Raw genomic sequence first — 16,714 nt, forward strand, 5'->3', positions numbered from 1 at the left:
CAAATTTATTTAGGATCTGTCGCGCCCAAGCTTTATCAAGAGTTTGGGCTAAACGTCATCAAGTCCAATTCCCTCTGCTAATGCTGCAACCATATACGCCTGGAAATAGGAAGCCTTATGAAACGCTAGAACAACGAGGCCACTTTTCGAGCATTATTAGATATTTTGAACTCATACGCTTCGAGAGACAGGTGACTCCTAATAACAATGTTTCTATCTTTATGAAAATTCCTTATGTTGTATATACGTTATATATTGTACTCACTATTAAATAGAAAATAACTGAATTAAAAACACGTTTTAATCCTCATTAAGAAGATGATAACATAAAATAATCACCTTTTCGCTGAATTTGAAGAGCAAAATACTTGTATTAAATTTTTTAATAATTATTTCGTAAATATAGAAATTTTATTTCATAACCATTTTTTTTCTTTGCATTCAACAGTACATAATTTTATTCCCTTACGTTTCTATTTAGAGAATAAAAAGTACATTACTATTATAAAATAATTGTTTTGTAGATATTCTGCTTACTTGCTTACTTTTTATCACATTGGTTGGGCATTAACATTTTTTAAATTTAATGTCATGATGAATACAAATTTAAGGTATGTCCCTTTACCTTATTATTCCTCCCCCCCCCCCCCCCCCCAAATATATACGAACAAACTGAAATCCCTTCAATATTATTGTAAAGCGAATGTTTAAATGTTGAGCTCTATTACATTTTGATATGATAAAATGATACGTGATGTATATAACATTTCAACATATCATTTTTATCCTCACGCGAAGATAAAGAAGCCTTTAATTACATACAACGTTAGTGCCACAAGGAGGGCCATATGAAATGGATGATGCTCGCCCATGTTAACATTTCCACAATGTCGAATAGAAGCCAATAGAAGAATTGTTAAACCCAAATAGCAATAAAAGTGGATTTGGTGGGGTTTATTACATTGTGTATATAGCAAATGTTACGTTTATGAACATTAGGTATCAAACCCTAAATACCAAGAGGATAATCAAAATAAAAAAATGTCCAGCACAGACCAACATTATTAGAATTTTTTAAACTTTCTTATTACAATGAAATATTACCACAAAAATAGTTTGAAAAATGTCCATCGGATGCGCGCGCTCTCTCTCTAACAATCCAAAAATAAGTTACCCTATCTATAAATATTTACAAAATTTGAATATCAAAGCATATTCTAAATGTTATTCCTACGTCATTAACGCTTGCGACGTACGTAATATTTTATACAAAGATATCTAATATTCTAGGAAACCGCTGTCTATAAACAGAGATAACCGTATCGATGTCGACTTTCCTCGTTCACTAAGTGAGACTGCCAAAGCCAATACGGTAATTAAGAGAAGCAGCCAACAGGTTTTGGGAAGCCATGATTAGTTTAGAGTTGGCGAGGTCAATAACAGACTACTCTGCCATCTCTCGGTCGCCAAGGAAACTATCACCACCACGTGATAGATTTTAGGTTATTTCTCGGACAGTTAGTTGACAAGGACAACAGACTACTCTGTCATCTCTCGGTCGCCAAGGGAACTATCACCACCACGTGATAGATTTTAGGTTATTTCTCGTACAGTTAGTTGACAAGGACAACAGACTACTCTGCCATCTCTCGGTCGCCAAGGAAACTATCACCACCACGTGATAGATTTTAGGTTATTTCTCGTACAGTTAGTTGACAAGGACAACAGACTACTCTGCCATCTCTCGGTCGCCAAGGAAACTATCACCACCACGTGATAGATTTTAGGTTATTTCTCGGACAGAGCTAGTTGACGAGGACAACAGACTACACTGCCATCTCTCGGTCGCTACGGAAACTATCAACACCATATGATAGATTTTAGGTTATTTCTCGGACAGAGCTAGTTGACGAGGACAACAGACTACTGTGCCATCTGTCGGTCGCCAAGGGAACTACTAACACCACGTGCCAGATTTTAGGTTATTTCTCGGACAGTTAGTTGACAAGGACAACAGACTACTCTGCCATCTCTCGGTCGCCAAGGGAACTACTAACACCACGTGACAGATTTTAGGTTATTTCTCGGACAGTTAGTTGACAAGGACAACAGACTACTCTGCCATCTCTCGGTCGCCAAGGGAACTACTAACACCACGTGCCAGATTTTATGTTATTTCTCGGACAGTTAGTTTACAAGGACAACAGATTACTCTGCCATCTCTGGGTCGCCAAGGGAACTACTAACACCACGTGACAGATTTTAGGTTATTTCTCGGACAGTTAGTTGACAAGGACAACAGACTACTCTGCCATCTCTGGGTCGCCAAGGGAACTACTAACACCACGTGACAGATTTTAGGTTATTTCTCGGACAGTAAAGTTAGTTTACAAGGACAACAGATATCTCTGACATTTCTCGGTCGCGTCGGAAACTATAAACACAACGTGCCAGATTTTAGGTTATTTCTCGGACAGTAAAGTTAGTTTACATGGACAACAGATATCTCTGACATTTCTCGGTCGCGTCGGAAACTATAAACACGTGATATACAGTGATGGGTTGTGTTCGTGTACCTGCTCCTTTTTCGCGTGATTTTTAAATCGCAGTTATCGCTAACTGTTCTTGAACAAAAGTAGCAGCTAAAAAAATCGCGATCGCATAACTGGACTCTGTTAATCTCTGCTGGAAGTGTTTGCGATTCGCGGGCTCAGACACCAGTCCAAGGAGGAGGAATAGTTGCAGTCGCTGCTGATGGGTAACATTCAAGGTATTTTCTGCTCTTTCACATATTATTATACGACCCTTAGAAATGAGATGAAATAAAAGTCAACCACAACTATTATTTATTTATCAGCAGGTTATCGTTCTGATTCTGTATTCAAAGATTAGTCTTTGCGATTCAATATGAGTCAATCTCATCAACACAGGACATGTAAGGAGTTCTATATATTGATTTTTCGTACGCTGCACAAATGACAGAAATTATGCTGTTTGGAACATTTGCGACCCCACATTATCTTGTAAAACTACTACATTAATAGGCCTTATAAATGAACGAAGATGCATTCCTCTGTGTTAAGAATTGACAATTGAATTGAAAGACTACTGAAAATTGCTAATCAATCCTGGTTGTTAAATGAGCTGTGAAGAAATTGAGCTTTTACGTGCTTACAAATTAAATATTGCATATATTTATGGACTAATGTTGTAATAACTAATGTTGTAAATAAAACTATTGCTTGAATATACGTGGTTTAACAAAATGTTACTTAGATTATAAAGTCCTACTTGTAAAGTTATTAAAACTAAATCGAATTACTAAACACAAAAGCAAAATTTGATCCATGATAGGTACAAGTCAAATAGCACAGTCGCAGAATTGCAAGATAAAAATCGCAGTTTTTTAAAAAATAGCAATCACATTTATACCTGCCAATGGAGATTTGCAGATAAGATCATCATTAATTATATATTTTAGGTTATTTCTTGGACAATAATTAATTGACAAGGATAACAACAAACATCTCTGCCATCTCTCGGACGCCATGAAAACTATCAACGCCACGTGATGGGTTTTAGGGCATTTCTCTAACAGTCAACTGACAAGGACATCAGGCATCTCTGCCATCTCTCGGTCACTACGGAAACTAAATGAACCATACGTTAGTGTACCGATTTCGGGGCGCTATTCAACCCAATTGTAAATTTGAAATACTCGTAAACCAGTGATCCGTTTAAAACCAATTATCATAAGAATGGGTTTTGGAGTGTACTGTTTTCAGTGTGAAATTATAAATTATATTACAAAATTAGCCATAAATTTTAACTTTTTTCTTAGCTGGGTGGTTAAAAAATTCGGCATCGGTCACGTTACAGAGTTCTAAAAGTCACCTATCTTACACTTGTCGTGTAACTTTAGAACGTATAATTTTTAACACTGATTTAATAGAGCAGATATTGTTAATTTACCGCAGCCAGCGCCTTCTTGTTAGAACGCGAAAACCGCCGAGACCTGGGCACTCTGCGGTGCAATATCCAATCTCTTGAACCTTACAGATACTGTCAGTTATCGGCTGCCATGAAAACTGAGGTAACCAGATAGCAGGGTTTGAAGCTGCCTTTGTATAAACTAGTAAGTGGGGCCAATAGTAACCAGCTACTAGTAATCTTTCAGATAATAGAATAAGGTGAGTCAGGAGGCTTAATTTAAGTTCAGCCGCGCAAGGATTCAACACGAAATGTTTACTTTTGTAAATTAATCTTCCTTGGGCCGCCGTAATAACTCTTAAGGGTGAGTTTTCTTTTTTATATACACACACATAATATACAAATACTAAAAAATAGGACAAAACAAACATTTTATTATGTAGGGAAGGGATGAAGGAAAGTAAATAAAACATTCTATAACACAGAAAATCCTTATTGTAAAAATGTAATCTCAATCTTGTTAAAACACACTATAGAGAATTCCGAATTATTCACGTGTCCAAAAACTAATAAAACAGTAAATCTAATTTTATTTAATTAATCAGACTCGGAACGAAACACCACCAATAAGATCTTAAACGAAGAACAACCCATCCCCCAAACCATCCACCTGCTAACAACAACCGACCAACACCACCCACCCTCTGACGGCGCGGCGCCTAGACACATCGATCCCGCCGACTGCTTGTCCTCCTGCCCTGCCCTGGCCTCCACTGCCGGTACAACTAACGTAACGTCATCCCAACACATATCTCGCTATACACTCCCCCAGTAACATCGCTAGCCCACTTCCACCCACCCTCTGACGGCGCGGCGCCTAGACACATCGATCCCGCCGACTGCTTGTCCTCCTGCCCTGCCCTGGCCTCCACTGCCGGTACAACTAACGTAACGTCATCCCAACACATTTCTCGCTATACACTCCCCCAGTAACATCGCTAGCCCACTTCCACCCACCCTCTGACGGCGCGGCGCCTAGACACATCGATCCCGCCGACTGCTTGTCCTCCTGCCCTGCCCTGGCCTCCACTGCCGGTACAACTAACGTACCTAACGTCATCCCCAACACATTTCTCGCTATACACTCACCCAGTAACATCGCTAGCCCACTTCCACCCACCCTCTGACGGCGCGGCGCCTAGACACATCGATCCCGCCGACTGCTTGTCCTCCTGCCCTGCCCTGGCCTCCACTGCCGGTACAACTAACGTAACGTCATCCCCAACACATTTCTCGCTATACACTCACCCAGTAACATCGCTAGCCCACTTCCACCCACCCTCTGACGGCGCGGCGCCTAGACACATCGATCCCGCCGACTGCTTGTCCTCCTGCCCTGTTCTGGCCTCCACTGCCGGTACAACTAACGCAACGCCGTTCCCAACACATTTCTCGCTATACACTCACCCAGTAACATCGCTAGCCCACTTCCACCCACCCTCTGACGGCGCGGCGCCTAGACACATCGATCCCGCCGACTGCTTGTCCTCCATGCCCTGCCCTGGCCTCCACTGCCGGTACAACTAACGTAACGTCATCCCCAACACATATCTCGCTATACACTCCCCCAGTAACATCGCTAGCCCACTTCCACCCACCCTCTGACGGCGCGGCGCCTAGACACATCGATCCCGCCGACTGCTTGTCCTCCATCTCTCTGCCCTAACCTCCTATGGCGCTGCTACAACTAACATACCGCGGTTCTTATAACATTTTCCACCACAAACTAACTGCTTTCTCTAAGTTATTTCACTGACTACTGCAAATTTTCTGTTAGAACTTCACCTACACAAAGTATCCTTATCACTTTGGGAGAGAGTAAAATTCTAAGAGAGGATGTGTGTCCTTTGATTACCCTGGTGGGGATCAAGTTCGGTTTGTTTACATTTTTCTATTGCATCTAAAATTATACATAACAAGAAGAATACAACTGTAGTTGGGTTAGTTTCCACTTGCCAAAAACTAACGCTCATGAAGCTTTAATTTGAAATCCCTATATATTGGGAGTCCCGTCAAACCCATAATAGTGTTGACCCTCAATCGATCACTGGAGTTAAAGTTCCCTTACTATATTGGATGCTTCATCAATCACTAACCTTCTTCAATGGATAAAATGATTTTGTGAATATTCACCCTAATGAATTTTGAATTAGATTGACACCACAAATGAAAATTATATTGATCTAGTCACAACCCTACTGCTTCTAGTTGATAACTATTTGCGTATTCTTTGATTAAAGTTTATGGAACGATGGCAAATGTTTGTATTTATTGACACAATCCAGCACAGAGTAACAATAGAAAGGTGAGTTACCTCTCTTTGCCCACAGCCTTAATAGCAAATTAACCGTTCCAAACGTCAGTAAGTGGAAGTAGTTAATGTAATCCTGACCACTGTTAAAGAACTGACCATATTAAGTCCAAGCAACATGGAGGATTTAATATTGTTTAATTTTGAAAGATCAGTCACTACAGACGGACACTTGAAGATGGTCCAGGACTGGAATGTGAATATCAACCATGTACTCAAATAAAATTGATTTTGATTTCACTTGTCATGTTCTAGCTCCATAGCGTTATTTTTCTATAATCACTTTCCTAAATCCCTCTTTGGCATGGTCAACACTAATAAATACAACAATTTGTAAGTAACATTGAATTATAAATACTAACTGAAGCAACAGGTTTGCACTCTAATTCATCATACATACAGTGAGAATTGATTCCTGCAACACCTTTGAAAAATCCACCTATTTTGAAACAATTATTGCAGAATGAACAAACCCAGATGCCAATAACATACCTGATTGATACAGAATTATGTATCAGTTGAGCAGACTTATTACCAACTGATGCAGAGTTCTGTACAGTTTAGTCAGACATAACAATTAATTCAGGGTTCTACAGAGCTGAGGCTGTAATACCCAGACCTTCCCTGAGGTACAAACCTGTCCAAATGAACTGTGATAATGTTCTGTTTGCCACTTCTAAAAAAAACTAGGTTACTTTGTATATATAACTGAGCTCTACATTTGAATAATTTAAGAAAATTATTTTAATATTATGTATACAAGGTAGAGTAGTAATATTGTAATCTAATGAATATTTTTAGCTCTCACATAGACTTAGATAAAAGCCACATTTAGACACACATCATATACATGACGTGTGTTGACAATATTGTAAAGACGATAAAAACAATAATTTGTTGTAAAACTCCTGTCTTTTTCTAATACTATAAACTTTTCCCCATCAAGTTTCAAAATGTTCAAACCATCAGAAAAATAGGATTTTGAGAAACTAAAAAATAATCCACCACAATCATCCAATGAAATTTTACCACCAAAACGAACTTTTCAGTTTTAAAATACATTTTCTATGGGATTTAGCATAAGCCACAGTGTTAAATCCAGTAAATTAGAGTGGAGGAGAAACTATAACTAGAATCCCAACACAAGCACTTTTGCCACTTATACTACTGGGTTGTGCATCTCAACAGTGTCATATGGGAAAACATTTTCTTTCGTGTCAATCTTGATCATATCTTAATCAGTTTCAGTTTCACGTGATACACAGAGCAGTGCAACAGAGTCCAGTTATGATTCTGTCTCTAACCAAAAAATCTCAAAATTATACGTTTGAGAATCCCAAAAGACAGTGGCATCATTTTTCAGCAGAAAAAAGTAAGCATATTTAGCTGCAATTTTATGGCCTTTGCCTATTGTTTCAATTATTGTTCTATAGCCTTAATGTGATGGCTCAAAGATACATCAACCGTTACAAATCTTCACCAAAATTTTTAAGGACTGCACATAAAAATATAATCTGCGAAGCAATAATTTCCAGATAAATTTTCCAAAAAGCCTATTTATGCCCAGTTTTTCATGTATGAAGTTGACTCATTCTGTAAAAGTACCAAATGCATCAGCTAGCTCACACATTTACGGTGTGGTCTTTCACTACCACGTTGTGTACTTTTTTGATGGTTTTCTGAGCGAACAGTATATTTTTACCAAATGATCTCAATTGGACAGAGACCTTCTGTTTTTCTGCAACCACATTTAAACTCATCTATCAAAATCGTTTTTGATGATGTTGCATAGTCAGTATGAATTTGATCCAATTCAATTTCGATTTGTGCAGCCGATTGTCCAACTCTTCAAATCGAAATGGTTGAATTACAATGCGAAATAAAGTTTCACCTCATTATAACAATCTGACTTTATGCCACAGACACTGCTATCAACTTGTACAGTTGCAGAACCAGTTTTTTAAAGAATTATGTTTACCAGTATCAGTGCTGAAGTAAATACTTTCCTGATCTTTCATAAACATTTATCAGACTAAACAGTAAATACTTTCCTGATCTTTCATAAACATTTATCAGACTAAACAGTAAATACTTTCCTGATCTTTCATAAACATTTATCAGACTAAACAGTAAATACTTTCCTGATCTTTCATAAACATTTATCAGACTAAACAGTAAATACTTTCCTGATCTTTCATAAACATTTATCAGACTTAACGACCCTTCTAAATTGAATAATCAGTTAACATAGGGCTTTGCTTTTCGTATTGATCTATTTCCTTTTTTCTCCTCATTAGTTTCAGAAACTACAAGATATTAAGTCACATTCTCCTCATTAGTAACCCAAACATTGTACTTCTGAAGAAACTACAAGATATTAAGTCACATTCTCCTCATTAGTAACCCAAACATTGTACTTCTGAAGAAACTACAAGATATTAAGTCACATTCTCCTCATTAGTAACCCAAACATTGTACTTCTGAAGAAACTACAAGATATTACATCACATTAAATAACTACCTGTTACTCTTTTTCATTGCACCTTAACGATTTAATAACTCTATTACAATTTGCTAAAATGCGCATGTCAATTAAGGCATTATTTGTTCTACATTTTGTGTTTATACTAAAAATGACTACAACAAAATACAAAATAAAATTGCACATTAAACAACAACTGCAAGAACCATCAGTCAGAGGGTTTATAAATAAAATTTAGCAGTGTTCCAAGCAAAATCTGGTAGATCAAGGTGTTCTGAGTTGATCTACAATATACATAGAAATTGTCATCAATGCCAAGACTAATGTTATTTTACACTTTTGTTAACCAGCTTTCTAGTCACCTGTTTTATTAGTTGTATCAAGTAAAACTAAATAACAAAATTTGTCTTAGAAATAAAAGGCAGATAACAAAAGTTTTGTGATGTGTTATAATCATATCTGCATATTACACAATCTTGTTATAGTACTCATATAATTACACGGTTGATGGGCGAGAGGTTAGTAATATCTTGGATTGTATTAGTTACACAGGAGATAAATCAATCATACGGACAAGGCGTACTTTGGTACAGGCAATTATTCATATTACAAGGCATGTTCAGAAAGTAAGTACTGTTTCATTCTACTGCCACAGTAATTCTGAAATTGGTGTTCCATATATGCGCCCAATGCGCCATTTTAGTTGTTCTACTTTGTGTATTCAGTTTTCTCTGAACGTTTAAAATGTTTGATCCCGCCGATTGTGAGATTCGTTCTGTAAAAAGATTTTTGAACGCAAGGAATGTGAAACCGGCTGAAATTTACCGGTTGAACTTCGAGATGTTTACGGAGAAGACGTGATGAGTGAAGGAATGGTGAGAAAGTGGGTTAGAACGTTCAATGGTAGTCGAACAAACGTGCATGATGAGAATCAGAGTAATCAGCCTTCTCTAGTCACCAATGATCTGGTAAGGGCAGTTGAAAAAATCCAAGAGATCAGACGTTTTACTATGACAACGCTATCTGACGATTTCCAACAAATTTCACGCTCTCTTTTGTACGAAATTGTTAGGGACCGCTTAGGTTATCACAATCAGTGTTCCCGATAGGTTCCAAAAATGCTCACTGACGTGCACAAAACCAAGAGACTCGGACGTACTTTGACCTTTCTCACACGGTACCTACAGTGATGATGGTGAGAATTTTTTAAACAAAATTGTGACAGGTGATGAAACTTCGGTCTGTCATGTCAGACCGGAATCCAAACAGCAGTCAATGGAGTGGTGACACACTCAATCTCAGACGAAACAAACATTCAAGACGACAATGCCTGCACAAAAAATCATGTGCACTGTCTTTTAGGATTGGAAAGGTGTTATGCTGATTCATTTTCTCCCAAAAGGTGAAACCATTAATGCGGCAATGTGCATTAAGAGAAAAACCTTAAGAACTCTTAAGAAAACTAATGTGGGCGATTCAAAACAAACAGAGAGTAATGCTCAGTAAAGGACTTGTGTTGCTCCATGACAATGCTCGGCCCCATACCACAGGTGACACTCAAACATTGGTTTTGACAATTTTGTTGGGAGCAGTTTGATCACCCGCCCTACAGCCCGGACTTGACACCGTCTACCACTTATTCCTACACATGCAGTGAGAGGTAGGCAGCCAATGCTTTGAAACCGACGATGAAGTGAAAACTGCCGTGGAGTCGTGGCTACATTCGTTGATGGGAACCTTCTACGAAGAGGGTGTATAGACAAATTGATCACCCGCTAAGTGTTTGAACATCGGTGGAAACTATGACGAAGAATAGTTTAAGGTTCGGGCTTTCATGTAGGAATAAAATTGTGTTGAAAAAAAAAAATTGTTTTACTTTTTTTTTTTTAAAGGGAACTTACTTTCTGAACATGCCTCGTAGTTCTGAGGTCTAACACTAGAGCTGCGCAACGTAACTTTGATTGTTACAGTTTAAATATTTACTACCTGAGCGCTCACTTCTCCCATGCCTTAATTTATAGACGAGTTATCTCTTGCGTAACTGATACAATCAAGGGTGATGTACAGGATACAGCAGAGTAGTAATATTACAAGCCACCAGCCCGACCAGTAACACTGGTTCACTCATTCACCTCATCAAATGTTTCAATAGCTTAGCTCTATAATATCCAATATACTTTATCAAACCTTCATACACCAGTCAAACAAAAAAGAAAGAATATATGGTACCACTAAATGATGCCAACTACAATGACAGCACATCCGAGCATGGCCAGGGGACAAGTCATGCGCATGCCTGCAACCGTCACTTACTTGGCTGCTGGGCGAGCACAAGACGAAAGTGGTGGGGCGGGAACACGTGGGCATTGTCCGAGTAGCGAGACACCATAGTCACGGTCAATCGTCACTCATTAGTAGTCCTCATACCGACACTACACTTCACTGTCAGAGTTGCTGCTACGTACTGTATCGATACCATCAGACGGTTAACTTGAAAATTTTGGATTTTCTGCCAAATTGTAAAGCTTCGCTAATTCAAAATACATAGAATTGGCCAAACATAAGAAACCACTGTAACAGCGTTATGTATACAGATGTCATCAGTTTGTAGCAATGAGAGGATTGGGACTATAGCTAGGGTTATTGAAAAGGATCACTGTAATTCCATGAGGAACATCTATAAATATGCCATCAATTTAGCAATGAGAGGATTGTGACTATAGCTAGAGTTATTGAAGAAGATACCAGGAATATCATAAGGAACACCTATACAGATGTCATCAATTTGTAGCAATAAGAGGATTGGGACTATCGCTAGGGTTAATGAAAAAGATCACTGCAATTCCATGAGGAACATCTATAAATATGCCATCAATTTAGCAATGAGAGGATTGGGACTATAGCTAGGGTTATTGAAAAAGATACCAGGAATATCATAAGGAACACCTATACAGATGTCATCAATTTGTAGCATTGAGAGGATTGGGACTATAGCTAGGGTTATTGAAAAAGATCCCTGCAATTTCATGAGGAACATCTATACAGATACCATCAATTTGTAGCAATGAGAGGATTGGGACTGTAGTTAGGGTTATTGGAAAAGATCCCAGCAATATGTAAGAAACAACTATACAGATACTATCAATTTGTAGCATTGAGAGAATTGGGACTGTAGTTAGGGTTATTGGAAAAGATCCCAGCAATATGTAAGAAACAACTATACAGATACTATCAATTTGTAGCATTGAGAGAATTGGGACTGTAGTTAGGGTTATTGGAAAAGATCCCAGCAGTATGCACGAAACAACTATACAGATGCTATCAATTTGTAGCATTGAGAGAATTGGGACTGTAGTTAGGGTTATTGGAAAAGATCCCAGCAATATGTAAGAAACAACTATACAGATACTATCAATTTGTAGCATTGAGAGAATTGGGACTGTAGTTAGGGTTATTGGAAAAGATCCCAGCAATATGCACGAAACAACTATACAGATGGTATCAATTTGTAGCATTGAGAGGATTGGGATTGTATTCAGGAATATTGCTGAAAAAACTTTATATATTTTCAAATATTTACAATTTTGTATATGTACTAAAATAATTAAGTTCCAATTAAAAAAGTTATTAAAGGGGAAAGTGGGTCAGCAGCCCGTCGCACATCTGAACTGAGCTTTTAACATGAGTTTAAAGTTTAAACTGCGTGTTGAATAGGAGAGTTTGTCTCAAATCCACAAATATTTCACTACAGAAGCTTAGATTTTAATGTCTCGATGCTAATAATTAATAACATTGTTAACATTATGATCATCTAATAATACTAATGATTTATTATTTTTATTGAATATTGAGTTCTTATGGAAAAATCTGCAGCAGCTATTATAAATGACAAACAGTTATTATTGACAGATAATCGTATTTTAACAATTCGATAGCATTAAGGCACTGAAATTTAAGCTTCTACAGTGAAACCTTTATAGATTTGAGACAAATTCATATCCAGCTTACACAGTTTTAAACTTTAGTCAGTCATGATAAAAGCGGAACCTCAGATATACGCAACTGACAGCTGACGTGTTCCTGTTTTAAATGAAAATACTAACTGTCACTAAATGTTACCAATTAATTTCTGAAGATTATTTTACACTAGAAGGTATTTTATGAATCTTTTTCTTTTTACAGCGCAATCATGGGGTAGCTTTCTGAATCAGGGTTATAGAATGTAAGGGCTGCGCCATTTCGGCTAGGAACGGCGACACACGGTTAGGCTGTGGTACCACCACACCAATCTGATACTCACGTTTTCAGACAGTATTTATTGCCATGTGCTCATTTAAATTACAATGAAACTTATCATTTTCATCTGCATTTCATGATGAACATGATACGAAAACCTAATAATTATATAAATGTAATAATTAGTAAACGGTACAATAAATCTCTTTATAACAATACTGACATGAAAATGAAGTCTATTTACTGATCATGAAATAACTTAAAGAAGAAAAGTTTTGAGTTATATTTATTGAGTTAAATTAAAGTTTTTATATCAAGAATTTTTTAACAAAGTCGTTTCATTCACGATTCATATGCTAATTTGTAAATAGATTTATACAACTCTACAATTTATACAACTCTGTTTTAATACTCTACAGGACTTACTGAACATTGGAAAAAACTCATTCATAAGGCAATGTTTGTAATGGTAACATGTTAAATGGTCTAACTGGTAGTAAATAATTAAAAAAGATCACTCTCTCACTGAGATTTCAACAGCCAGTTAGTTGCAAGGTAAAATAAAATTGTAACAAATTTTGATAGGTAAAACTATCTTAAGAATTTATCAATGCACATTATCAGTAAATTAGAATCAAGTTACCAGAGATGTTACAGTAATCAAATGTTTTCAAATTTTGTAAAAAGGATAAGTTATAGCATTCATTTTAAAATTTTGACAAAAATATTTAACAAAAGTTTAACACTTCTCGCAGACTGGACATCAACAATAGTTTCATTACTTTGATATATTTTACACAAAACTGTATCTAGTTTACAAATTTTGAATACAATATTAACACTATATTTTGTTTCATATGTATAGGGACACCATTCACATATGCAGCTTCAAAAATATTTGTTCAATAACCCAGGCAAGTAATTTATTAATCAACACACATTCAACTGTTCTGGTAAAAATCTATTGTAAGGTTTTCGACAGTCCTTGCATAAACCAATGAACAATTGCCATTTTGCATGGTTAATAATGTGATTAATGGAAAAATTAGATTTATAAATAGTTCAAAAGTAACCTTCATTCACTTTTTGCAGACTTGTGGTGTTCTGCAAATGAATAAACATTAAGTTATTTTTTAATGTAGGATTAACAACTTGGAAATTTTATGCTGGATTTCATCCAACACAGATCACAATAATTGTAATGGTATCTTCATTTTCCTATTAGTAAAAGAAAAAAAGATGGAAAAAGAACAATACTTTCTAACAATATAGTACTCTGATATTTTCTGGTTAGCTGCTACAAATTGAAATTCAGTTCTACTTTTTACTATTGTTAATGATACAAGTACTTTACTACCTAAATTTATATTTTATTGTATTTTTTTTTTATTATTGTAGTTTTGTTTTAAGTTTGTCATATGAGAAATGGTCAGTTATAAAAAAAATACTACAAATAACAGAACAAGATTTGCATTGTCTTTCCCTTAATACAATGGGAAAAAAAGTATTATTTTTTTGTTAAATAGTAATAATTCACGTTTATCCTATAATACTTCCTTATATTGAAGTATAATTTTAATTTAAAAATAATGTGTGTATTTATATTGTTTGTAATAGAGACATTAAAAACAATAAAAAATACAATTAATAATTTTGTAAATAGTTATAGATTTTATTGAAGTTAAAAAAAATCTTGAAGACCAGTTGGTAGTTGGTAATAGTGGTTTTGCTTTAGGGTTTCCACAACCATTTATTTTATAACACACACTATTTCCAGTATTTCCCCACTGCGTTTATTTTATAGCAGGAATCCTGGTCAATTTATCAAGGTAACATTTTGTGAAAGTTGGTCACACTGATATAGGTTTTTATAGCGTTATCGTGGAGAGATGGCTGTTACAGTGAGTTGGCAGTATGTGTGAACAGGGGAAAACTTGATATTAGATAACAATGAACTAATGAAGGGCACTGGAATGGAGGGGGAGGAGTAGGGAGGGAAGTCGGCCAGTGTTACCACCTTCACCGCACGTAATGTCCCAGACGCTTTCGTCACGTGTCCCCACCCCACCCACCCAGCTCATGGCTGATCTTGTCTACACGTCATTTAGCACGCTAAAATGAGTAAAATACGTACAATAACACAACCGTGTGTTAAAACTAACATCACTGAACATTTTTGGATAGTGTTGTAGGCAATAATTCTCTTAGGTAACTCGGTTACATTATAAGAAATAATTTACTCATATTATACTGGTTTCTTGTACTTCATTTAGCACAAACAAATAAAAACTGTGGAGTATCGATTTTCCCCAGAACGTTTATTACACTGATAAATATACACGTTTGTAGTATAATGAATGACTTTAAAAATCTCGGGATTTAATACCGTGGGACATTTCATCATTTATATACATTAATTATTGTTTCGATACACGCATCGTGATGTAAAATTACACTCTCTACAGTGTTATACATAATACCCCAAATGCTATGCGCAAGTTAGCGGCGACTTAATAAACATTATGGCACATTTTCACAGTTGAAAACAACGTGATTAAAGGAGCCAAAGTGCACGATTTAAATGGCCGTGCAACTGGGTCAATCACGGACAGAAATGCACGTGCCAGGCAGGTGTGTCTTGTGGGCCGTGGGGTCTTCCTATTGACTGTGACGTCTCGATCGATTGACTGGCCTACGTCACGAGAGCGGCATACTTGCACTTCCGGGGCCGGATATTTCGTCATTAGCTCCCTTTCGATTGAGATACCGCTCTCAACACTTGATTAGTTGTGTTTAGAGACACGATGACATTGTACACCGATTATTGAACAATAACACTAATTACGGTTAATTACCGGTCTATCGTTACCGTGAAAAATGGAACATCTAATCTGTTGACGACCTTGGTTAGACACAACTGTTAGACAAAGGCCTCTCGATATTGTGAAATCTACTTAGTGAACAATTGGAACCTGACATGGGACGCTTCGTCTAGACATCTATTATATGACCTGAATAAATTTTACAACAGCCTGTTCATTATTTATTTCAGGCCTAAATGACCACCCGAAAAACATTAAACTTTACAAGTAATAGAATTAGGGACACGATAAAACTTTGTACATCTCACATTAAGATTTAAGTGAGCCCAGCATCTCGACAATAAACACTGGACAGACTCCCACATGGAACAGGATCTTGACTGTTAGGGACAGGACAGACGAGTGGATCGATATCGTACAGTACTAGACAGACTACACACTACACAGTGAGATTTGACGGGCACGGTGTACACGATCAGGTCCCGTAGCACACATCAACTCACTCACAAACACCTTGTTTACCTAAGAATATAGGCACTAGCCCGACTAATACACTAAACGACTGTTCACTGTCACTACGAACGAGACGACGAACACCAGGCACTGCACGAGGCGGCCATGTTGGATTGACTGGCGGGCGTTGCGCGCGCACCCTACTGCACCGGCCACCGACTACTGCCATCAGCTGATCTTCCAATCCATTATCATACTGTCAAATTACTTGTCAAACCGATTTTAATTGCTGGCACTACGAACCGTCTAAACGATTTACGGAACGTTTATCGAGGAATCCATGTGAAATTGAGGGCCTATTAATAAATGGTGTTTAACAGCATTGTGTAATTGCTGTTTGAATTACCAAAGATTGAGAAA

At 37.0% G+C, this 16,714-nt stretch overlaps 1 protein-coding gene across 6 annotated transcripts in view; it reads right to left on the reverse strand.

The window, feature by feature from the left end:
- The window catches only part of LOC124360808 (eukaryotic translation initiation factor 4 gamma 1-like), a 166,673-nt gene that overhangs the window by 103,503 nt on the left and 46,456 nt on the right, over nucleotides 1–16,714 (reverse strand). For 2 of the 6 annotated variants that reach the window (XM_046814719.1, XM_046814718.1), the window contains exon 1: nucleotides 11,097–11,331. The exons of 2 other annotated variants lie outside the window; for them this stretch is intronic. In XM_046814719.1, the coding sequence (XP_046670675.1) occupies nucleotides 11,097–11,172 (76 nt within the window). In that variant the 5' untranslated portion in view covers nucleotides 11,173–11,331. Of the gene's footprint in view, nucleotides 1–11,096; nucleotides 11,354–16,714 lie in introns of those variants that run through there. 2 more of the 6 variants (XM_046814716.1, XM_046814717.1) reach the window with 2 other exon arrangements.

The sequence above is a fragment of the Homalodisca vitripennis genome, chromosome 4 (assembly GCF_021130785.1).
Source record: "Homalodisca vitripennis isolate AUS2020 chromosome 4, UT_GWSS_2.1, whole genome shotgun sequence".
Lineage (NCBI taxonomy): Eukaryota > Metazoa > Arthropoda > Insecta > Hemiptera > Cicadellidae > Homalodisca > Homalodisca vitripennis.